The 9,916-nt window shown below is 58.5% G+C and overlaps 1 protein-coding gene across 2 annotated transcripts in view; it reads right to left on the minus strand.

Moving 5' to 3' along the window:
• Cspg4 (chondroitin sulfate proteoglycan 4) overlaps positions 1-9,916 on the minus strand; it is a 33,047-nt gene that overhangs the window by 14,034 nt on the left and 9,097 nt on the right. For both annotated transcript variants that reach the window (XM_033756045.1, XM_033756044.1), the window contains exon 3: positions 1,457-1,620. In XM_033756045.1, the coding sequence (XP_033611936.1) occupies positions 1,457-1,620 (164 nt within the window). The remainder of the gene's footprint in view (positions 1-1,456; positions 1,621-9,916) is intronic.

Here is a 9,916-nt window from a genome sequence, read left to right on the forward strand (position 1 = left end):
ACATCTGCAAGCCTTCTTTCCCATGTGTCTTTCGTTGTGCTGTTGTGGTGGCCTTAATATCCTGAATCCATTCTAAACATCTCCTTTTCATTGTCATTTTGACTTTGGGGAAGAACTAGAAGTCAACTGGTGGCAAATCCAGTGAATAAGGTGGATGAGGACACAGCATCTTTTTTTTTTTTTTTTTTGGTACCTGGGATCGAACTTGGGTCCTTGTGTTTGCAAGGCAGGCAGCTGAACCACTGAGCTAAATCCCCAGCCCAGCATCAGGTTTTTAATGAGCTTGTCTTTCTGCTAGTGGTGTGCAGCAAGGCAGTCACTATATTTCTGATCACACCTCATAAAGACAGAAAGGACTCCAGAGCTGCTGCAGAAAGTGGCAAGGAGATGGGATGAGTGTATTTGAAGCAGGGTAGAGATTCTGAGGAAGACTCATGGCAATGTGTCTCACTGCAGAAAATGTGGACATTTGTGATATATTTTGAACCTATCCCATATGTGCTGGGGTCGTGACTGGGTGGTAAGTACTTGCCTGGCATGGGTGAGGCTCTGGGTTCAACCCCAGCATAAAAAATTCAACTTGTACATTAAACCCCCCTAGAATCAGGGAAATTCTTCCTCTGGAATACTGGGTTCCTGGGAATCTCCAATGGGATCTGAAGGGGGGCAGAATACCATGAGGCTCACAGCTCAGAGACAGGGTTGTCTGATACTCGGGGTTTTAGAGTTTAGTCAAAGAGCTCACGAGCTGGGGCAGCTCAGGGGTGAGTGCTTGACTGGTTTGAGGACCCCAGGCTCAAAAGCAAAACAGAGAAGCTCCCTGACTTGGGGGGTTCTTCATGACATCAGTACCAGAACTGACTCTGGGACACCTTTCAGACTGGAGAAGGGGTGGTGGGTGAGCTGGAAGCTGGGAGCCAGCGGGCCAGTGCCTAGCTCTATAGAGTGGCCATTATGGCCCTGGCACAGCAGAACCTGGCCTGGGCCCAACAGTGACACCTTGTGGCAGTGGAAGTCAACTGTGGACTGTAGCAGCAAACTGAACAGGCTGCCGCCATCCTGTTCCATTGGTGTGGAAGCACGTGGCCCCCTAAAAGGAGCATAATGGTAGGGGGACTCCCAGAAGCCCAGGGGAGGGGACATAGGCCAGTGAACAGGGGAATTCACTGAACGAGGGGATGTTCACATGGCCTCAGCTCCATGCAGATGTCGAGGATGGGCAGGGGCGCAAGGCCTGCGGTGGGGAACTGCAGGTGGTTGGGGACAGGGAGCTAGCTGTTCAGGGCCCTTGGAGCACAGAGTGCTGGCTTGGGATTGCGGTGATAAATAAGGCAAGGTAGTCACACTCCTTGGGAGGCTGCTGTCTCCTGATGGTGGAGAACATGAGACCCCAAGATGGCCACTAGAAGCCAGAGTAGGACTCCTGTCCCCATCCCCATCCCTGGATGGCACTGACCTGCAGGCGTCCCTCATGGAGCTGCAGCAGCAGGTGATCATCCTCCCCGGCTGCCAGGAGGAGCAGGGCCTCGGGCTGGGCTGTGGAGAACTGCAGCTGCAGGTCGAAGTCGGCCAAGGCCACGGCCACGGGCACCTCAAGGTGGCTCTCGCCAAAGAAGGAGGCTGGAGACAGAGGGCTGGGGTCAAGACTTGGATGTGGGTTGCAGGGAGGGCTCAGGCTCATGACCCTCAGGGTCCTCTGGGGTGATACTGCTTGTGGCCACCAGCAGGTCACAGCTAGTGGACCGGAGAGCACGGCCTCAGCTCTGTGCACTCCAGACCTGGCTGTGAAGGTACTGACATTTCCATCAGCTCAGGCCTCCTTTCTGGAAGTTCCTAGGGCCACAGACCCCTACCACTCCTGCTCCCTAGGCCCCAGAGGAGCCTCAGTTTGGGGTTTGGCCCCCAAGTGGCCCAAGCGGAAGCCATTCCTGATCTGGTCACTGGCTTGGTGGTCACAGCCCCTGAGACTGGTCTCCTCCCATGCTCCCTCTGGATGCTCTTCCATGTGGGCTCCCAAGCATCCTGGCTGTGCTGTGCTCCCCTGCCAGTCAGCCAGGGCCATGGAGGTGCCTGGTGCTGGTGCTCAGACAGATGGCCCCCACCCTTCCCTTCTCTCAGGCCTTCTTCCAGGTGTTATGGGCAGGGCCCGGTCTGAGTCAGCCAAGAAGCGGGACTCCGAGGTCAGGTGGCTCGGAGGTCAGGTGGAGACCACGTGTCCAGGACAGCTGGCGGACTTCCTCCACTCCCTGCTATTGCTTCCTGCTGCGGAGCTATTACCAGTCCCTGGGGGGAAAGGGCGGATCCCACCCCTTTTCCATCACCACTTAGGACCCAGGGATAAGAATCCTTGACTTCTTCCTTCTCAGGCCAAGCCCTGGCCTGGGAGGAGCTGGGGGTCACTGGGTAGCCACAGGGCCTCCCCAGGTTGCAGGCCAGGGCTGGGTGGACACTGGGGAAGGCTCCTCAGTACCAGTTCCTCCTTGTAAGTTGCTTCGTCCTGCAGACAACTTCCTGAAATCAGCCCCCTTGATCTCCAACATGCTGCCGTGGTTCCTGGGTCTATCCTGCTGCAGTGATTAGAACCCAGTATAACCTTGACTCTGTTTGCAGGTGGCAGGGGCTGGGGCAGACAAAAGGGGACTCATCCCTGCCTGTTTCCCTGAAACTCCTCGAGCGGCAGCGCAGGCTGCTGGCCTTAGTCGGAACTATCTGGCACTGGCTATATGCACACTGGTCCCCAGCCAGCCAACGCCAGCTGACATCCGCCCAAGGAAGTGGCATGTGCCTTCCATGCTCCAGGGCTGACGTCGGAGACAGACAAGTCTTCTCTTTCCCCAGGCTGGGCTGAAAGCCCCTGTGGCATCACCTTTTGCCGGGCTGAGGGGGACCTCAGCACCTTGTCTAAGAGCTAAAGTCAGAACTAGAAACACCAGGGCAGGTACAGCTTGTGGCCAGCCCTAGTGTGCTAGTAGGAGGCCAGTAGGGGCAGACCAGGGACCTGTGGCTGTGGGGCCTTGTCTACAAGGTCACTGTTCCTTTTCTTTTCTTTTCTTTTCTTTTGAGACAGGGTCTTACTATGCAGCCCAGCCTGGCCTCATAATCAGTGGTGATCTTCCAACCTCAGCCTCCTACAGTACTGGGAATCACAGGCATGTGCCACCACGCCCTGCCCAAGTTCATTGTTTCTTAGGAGCAGACCACAGCATGCCCATGGAGTGGAGCACAACAGAGAATATGGAGCCCTTGGAGGGCTGAGTGGCTCACAGCAGCTGGCAAGAGCTGAGTGCTATACTTCCAGGGATTTGGGAGCCAGGTGATGTTGCCCACAGTGGGAAGTTTATACTCTGGAGAGAGGTACATGTGGCACACTGGGGCTTCTCCACCCCCATGAAGCGTGTCGCTAACCACTGACCCACCTGCCCAGCAAGGAAGGCACCTCTCCCTCCCACATAAGCTCACACCCAAGGTGGGTGTCCCCTCTCCTGAGAATGGCTGGACCAGGAAGGAACCAGAGTCTCTGGCTGCTCTAACCACTGACCCGCCCATCCTTCCCTGAGGGAGAAAGCGGAGGCCTGTTTGGCCTGAGTGGGGAGGGAGGCAGGAAGTGGGGGGCTTTCTGAGAGCTGGGTCTGAATGGACCCATTGAGGGGCTGCTTCCTGTGGGGCCAGGCGGGACAGGCTCACACTAGCGGCCTTGTACTGCTGGAGCAGGCCGGGCAGCCCCTGTCCCCCCACAGGCCCCTGAGCCCCACTGGCTGGGGTTTTGGAAACTCTGACAGTGCTGCTCCCTGCCTCCGTTCTCCTTCTGCCGCTCTTACCCACCCTGGGTGGACAGGAGTCAAAAGAGCTCAGACTCCCTGTCTTGGAGGTGGGACAGTTGGATGGGGCTTTGAATGGAGTGGAGTGCAGTAGAAAGAAGTATTGAGCTGGGAGAGGCGAAGGTGGCACAGAGGAAGAGGAATAGGCAGTCTCTGAAGTGGACAAGTGAGAGGCTGGCAGGGAGACCCAGGTCCACCTGCCACCCCCTAGTGGCTCTGAATGCCTCGAAGTAGAGGGAAAAGCACCCCAGGCCAAGCCAGGCCCAGGGGACACAGGAAGGGACAGGCTGTATGAGGCCTGTTGCCAACTCCCCAGGATCAACAAGACCCAAGTTCATCAAGACTCCAATTCAGCCCTGCAGCAGCCGGGCAACTTCCCTCAGTGCAAGGAGAGGAGGTGCATCCAGGGGGACCTCAGTGTTACCGTTCTATGTAACGGGCCCTCTCTCTGTGGGGGGTTCACCCCGCGGTCCCTACATGGCCAAGGGTGTGCCCTACTGTGTGGGTGCAGCAGGCTGAGGGCATGGGGTGCAGGGGTGGGATGCTGCCAAACCTCTGTCCTGGGCGGAACAGGATGCCCAGGGCCAGGGGACAAGGGAGAGGGGAAGTTGTCCCATGTGTGCCAGCCGTCTGGAGCAGGTATGGGGGTGTATCTGTGGCGGTAGACACGTGCGTGCGTGTGTGGCTGCTGGATGTGTTTCAGGTTTGTGTAAGGCTGTGTTTGTGCATGTGTGTGTGGGCCGGGCATTGCAGGGACAGAGCTGTGATTGTGCCGGGTCTGTGGGTCTGTCCTGCGCTGTTGCTACTGCTGCTGCTGCTGCTGAGCTGGACTGGCTCCATGAAAGGCGCTGTGTGTTCCCAGAGATGCCTGCCCCAGGTCTGTGGAGGTAGAGGGGTCCTCCCTCTCCCGCCCTTCCTCCCACAACAGGGCACTGCTGTCTGGGCCCTGGGCAGGGCGGCTCTATCCTCTTTCCTGAGACCCCTCCTGCCTGGCCTTGGAGCCCGGCCCAGGGTCCTCACAAGCCTCTGGGCAAGGTGAGGGGGTGCACTCTGGGGACTCCTAGGTGTGTGCGAATGGAGACCTGGCCCCAGGGCCCAGGAGTCCTAAGAGCAAGGCTGGCTTCTTACAATGCCTGTCCTGTGCCACCAATAAGCTGTTGGGATGATATCCCCTGTGGACAGTGCCTCTACCCTGGCTTCAGGCCACCATGGACACTTTTCCAGTTGGGGCTGCTGCAGACCATCCTGACAGGGTGCTTGGGACTTGGGGGAATCCAGCTGCCTCTCCTGTCCCTGTCTCTGCCTCTCCTCCCAGGTTCCCCCTGCCTTCCGCCCTGTCCTCCCATTACCCCATCATCCCTGTCCTAGGGCAGTCTAGAGAGGCAGGCTCAGATCCTTGCTGCCCTGCCTGGACCCCCACTCCTAGGGTGCTGTGTTCCTGAACATCAGAGTTTTCTGCAGCTGAGCCTGTCCCAGGCCTGGGGAAAAGCACTATGAGGAGAGCCATTGAGCCTGGCCAGTCACTTGCTTCCCCCCAGAACCCTGATCCCCAGCAACAGGTCCTTGGGTCCCTGCTCCTGCCACCTCCCTGGGTGGCTGGGCAGCTGGCATGTGTCAGGGCTGTTCCTGGGTGTCCCAGCCACCTGGCTTTATAAGGAAGAAAAGTGGGAGGCAGGGCCACAGTAGGTCGGCTGCGGGGCACCCAGGTCTAGGAGGTGAGGTGGGGCTGAGAGGGGACGGCAGGGGGAAACATGTTGATCATTAATTCATTCACACATAACTGCCACTGTGTATGTAAAGAAGAGGGTAAAGTTTAGGAGAAGCAGAGGCCTGCCCACTGCCCCAGACTGAATGCAGAATGCAGAGTGCAGAAGAGGCAAGGAAGGAGCACAGAGCGGGGCTGAGGTGGCAAGAGTGGGGTGTGCCAAGCCAGCTGGGCGTCTGGGGAACCGGATTCTCCACAGGACCCCAGGGAACAGGTCCAGTGTCAGGTTGGGCAGTGGGGCATGGCCGGGAGTCTCCAGCAGCAGTGGAAGGGATGAAAGGCTCTCTGTCTGCCACCCTGGGTGTGTGCAGGGACACCTGGGGCTGAATGGCAGCTCTGTGTGAGCCCTGAGATCACCCAGCCTTGGACCCCAAGCCAGGTCTCCTCCCCTCTCTCCCCTGCCGGGACTTCGGGGAGGTGGAGCAGGGTGGACAGGCCTTTGAACTGTGTGCTGCTCCTGCTCTCAATCTGGGATGTGAGGAGAAACAGCCCACCGACCCCCAGACCCCCAGACCATCATGCAGGTGGTGTGTGGGAGGGAAGGTGGGGTGCACAGTCTGGCTTCTGAGTACTGAGCAGCACCCAAAGGCCCCTTCCTGCCATGTCAACCTCCACCTTGGGCCACTCAGCAAGGGTGACCGACCCTCATAAACCCCTCCCCAGACCCCTGAGACTCAACCACCCCCAACCAAGCCAGCACCTTCCACTCTGTCACTGACAGCACCAAGGGGAAGGCTGCAGGGACAGACTTCAGATCAGACCAAAGGGACAATGCAGCCTGCCTCAGGGTAACACTGTGATCACCAAGCCTAGGGCAGCCAGCTCCCTGCCCTCCAGAGTGGATGCCTAGAAGCTGCCCTCACACCCACAGCCGCAGTGTTCATGGTTTTCTGCCATGCTGCACCCCTGGTTCCAGATGGGGTTCCTAAAACAGGGCCATCTCAGTGGTCAATGACTACCTGAGCCTCTCTGGTGCTGGCCTCATAGGTGCCCTGTCTGAACAATGTCAGATTGGCTCCAAGTCAGCAGCCACCCCTCTTAGGACACAAGCCCTCTGCCTGGGGCTGGGACACCAGTCCAGGTGATTGAGGGCAGGCAGCTGCAGGAACAAACAGGACTGAGACCTCTGCTGGTATCATGGTAGCCCCATTCCTTCTCACCCCAGAGGCCACAAGACCCACACCCAAGGTCCCTGACCTTTTGCTCAGTGTCTTTCTGTTCTCTCCAAAGGCCATGGAGGCCAGGATGAGAGAGAGAGAGAGAGAGAGAGAGGCACGAGAGCGAGAGCATGGTTTCCTTGGCTCTCGTCCTGGCCTCGGGCTCAGGCCTGGGCCACTAGTCCTTGAGTCACCTACCCAAGGAGAACACTTAAAAACTGGGGGCCCCTCTGGAAGATGAGATCCCTGGAAAAGGAAGGGGTGGGTGGCGTGGGAGATGGAGGCCTAGAGGAGCAGGGCCACACCCTGGGCGCCCAGCCATGCATCCCAGCCTTGGGCACAGAGGAAGTGTGAGGAACGAGGAACGGGGCGGAAGTGGCCTCAATGGAGGCTTTGTGAAGCCAGAGCCAGCAGGCGGGTGAGCAGGGTGGGGCTCTGTGGCAGGGCTGGAGGCCAGGAGGCTTCTTGCTGCCCTATAATTTTCCTCCTTGCCAGGAGACATGAGTTTTCAGGCCTTTGCCAGCCCCACCTCTGACACCATAGGCCCTAGGGTGGTGGGATCTGCATCCTGGTGGACCTGTGTGGGGCGGAGGTTGGGGTGGGGGGACACCCTCACCCAGCACAGGGCCATCCAGCTCCAACACAGCAGGTTCCATGGAGGAACCTCAGGGGAAACTGAGGCTCAGGGTGGGAAGTCCCAGTGCTAGGGCTTCCAGGGGAGCAGGGGCAGAGCTGAGGGCTACAGCTCCTGAGCTGTGTACTGTGGGTGCCAGTGAGGGGGTGTGTGCAACACAGGAGCACGGTGCCTCAGAGGTGTGTGTCACAGGGAGGGAGATGGTTTCATAGCATCCAAGGGTGGTGGCGAGGAGAGCGTGGGGTGGCCGCCTGCTGGAGGCTCTGGGCACCAGGAAGAGATGAGAATCAGGCCTGCACGCTGGGCCTGGAAGCCAGGAGGTGGAGGCTGGGTTGGGCTCTACCCAGGCAGGAATCACCCTGCTCACTGCATGGCCAGAGAGGCCCTAAGGACAGGGCTCCCAGCTGGCAGGCTGGGCCTGGGGACAATGAGTGTACAAGGCAAAGGGAGACAATGACCACAGTCTGGATGGTGCTGGATCTGGAGCCTGGAGCCCAGCTCAAGCACAGAATCCAGGTGTCCTGGAAAAGGCACTGCCATCTGTTCCTTGGTGCTCTGTCTCGCACTTAGGGATTGGGGATGGGGTGGGAGACGCTGCAACAGTACCACTGACACCCCCGAAGTGTTCTCTGCTTCTCTCCCTCTCCTATCTACTCAGAAACGTGCTCCCACATCCTCTGGCCTCAGTTTCCCCAGGGATGAAAGGGAACCTAAATCTGGAGGCTGGGTGTGGCTGGTAGAAACGTGTGGTCACAGCTGGGGTTGCTGTGCACATCTCTAATCCTAGCTGCTCAGGAGGTTGAGGGAGGAGGATGGCAGGTTCAAGGGCAACCCAGGCAACTTAGTGGGATCCTGTTTCAAAAAAATTAAAAAGGCTGGGGATGTAGTTCAGAGGTAAGCACCCTTGGGTCTGACCCCCAGTGCTACGCCTCCCAAGAAAGGTTACTATAGTGGGTACAGGGGCCACTTTGGTCTAAATGGCCACAGGTGCAGCCAGGTAGAAGCTCTTTTTTTGGTGCTGGAATCAAATCCAGGGCCTGGTAATACTAAGCATGCTGCCCCCGACTGGCAGGAAGCTATAAAGGACAGGATGCCAGACCTACGTTCCCTGCCCAAGGCACCCGGCCATCCAAAGGCCAGGGATGCTGCTGACAAAGGAAGGATGGGAAAGGACCAAATGGAAGTGGTGTCCCCCTCCCAGCGGGGGGATCTTGGCACCCTCTTGGCCCAACTGTCCTCCCCGGCCCCAGGCACAGCCTCCTTGCCAAAGTACTCACAGCTCTATCTCCAGTGCTAGACCTCAGGCTGGACCTGTGGCCAATGCCTCTAGACTTGGAGGCCAGGACCCCACAGGAACCCTGCCACCCCCCCTCAAGCCGCACTCAGGTTGCCCCCTTCACCTGCTCACCACCTGCAAGGTTCACCTGGGACCCTCTCTTCCTCCTTCCCCAAGACCAAGGACACCCGCTTTCCATCCTTCTTCCCCGATCCTCCTGCAGCTCCCTCTCTCTCGCCTTAGCGCCATCCTGAAGGCAGATTGCCAGTGTTCTCCACCCTCGTGAACCTCCTGCCGCCTGATGCCAGGGAACCTAAATTGGCCACTCAGTCTAGATGCCCTCAGTGGCTCCCCATTGCCCTGAGCTCACAGCCCAGTATAGAAGGGCTCAGGTGACCCTGCTTTGCCATCCATCCTAGGGTCCACCCCCCAGCACACCTTGGCTGTGCCAGACACTCTGACCCCAAGCTCTTTCCCTTCCTGTCCAGTGATGCCCATGGTCCTTCCTTCAGGAGAAGCCCCCCAATCCCCACAGCCCAGGTTAACGCTGTGAGTCTCTGTATGGGGAAGGGAGATAGGAGAAAGAAGGGGACCCCAGCAGGGTGGACCTGGGAGCCACCCAGCCCTCACCTGGCCTGGCTCTGGCCTCCTGCCTTGCCTCTCAGCCTTCTGGGGCCCGTGTGTGCAGAAGTAGGGGCTGGACATGGTGGCCAAACAGGGTAGGGAGTGGCCAGACAGGGAATGCTTTTCTGGGCCTGTGGTGATGAGTTTGGTGCTGGTTTTTAAAGAAAATACTCTGAACCCCTATTTATAGCCAAGGCCCTTGCCACAGCCAAAGCTGGGTTTGAGGCTGTGCAGACCCCACTTGAAAGGGCTGGGTGGCTGTTCCCAGGCCCCGTCTCCATCCCCCCGGAAGTGCCTTCGGAGTCCTGACATCCTGGGACAGGATGTAGCTGGGACTGGACCTGGGGGAAGGGATGGAAAATTTCTCTCTAATTGGTCCCTGGGGCTCAGAGGCCGTGCGGGAATGGGTAGAGGTGGGGTCCGTGGTGTCCACTGAGAAGGGCTGGTGAGGGTGGGGGCGTCAGCCACAGAGGAGAACTTTCGGCTGCCCCGGCACTGAGGGAAGATGACAGAAACCAAGAGCAGGACCAGAGGCAGAGAGAGGCACAGACGGAGCTAGGAGAAATGGAGGCATGGAGACAGGGGTGGGGAAGGACGAGATGGAGAGATAGGATGGAGGAGGGAGACAGAGGGGGTGGGGAG

The sequence above is a fragment of the Fukomys damarensis genome, unplaced genomic scaffold (genome assembly GCF_012274545.1).
Source record: "Fukomys damarensis isolate Sample0158 unplaced genomic scaffold, DMR_v1.0_HiC HiC_scaffold_25, whole genome shotgun sequence".
NCBI classification, from domain to species: Eukaryota; Metazoa; Chordata; class Mammalia; order Rodentia; family Bathyergidae; genus Fukomys; species Fukomys damarensis.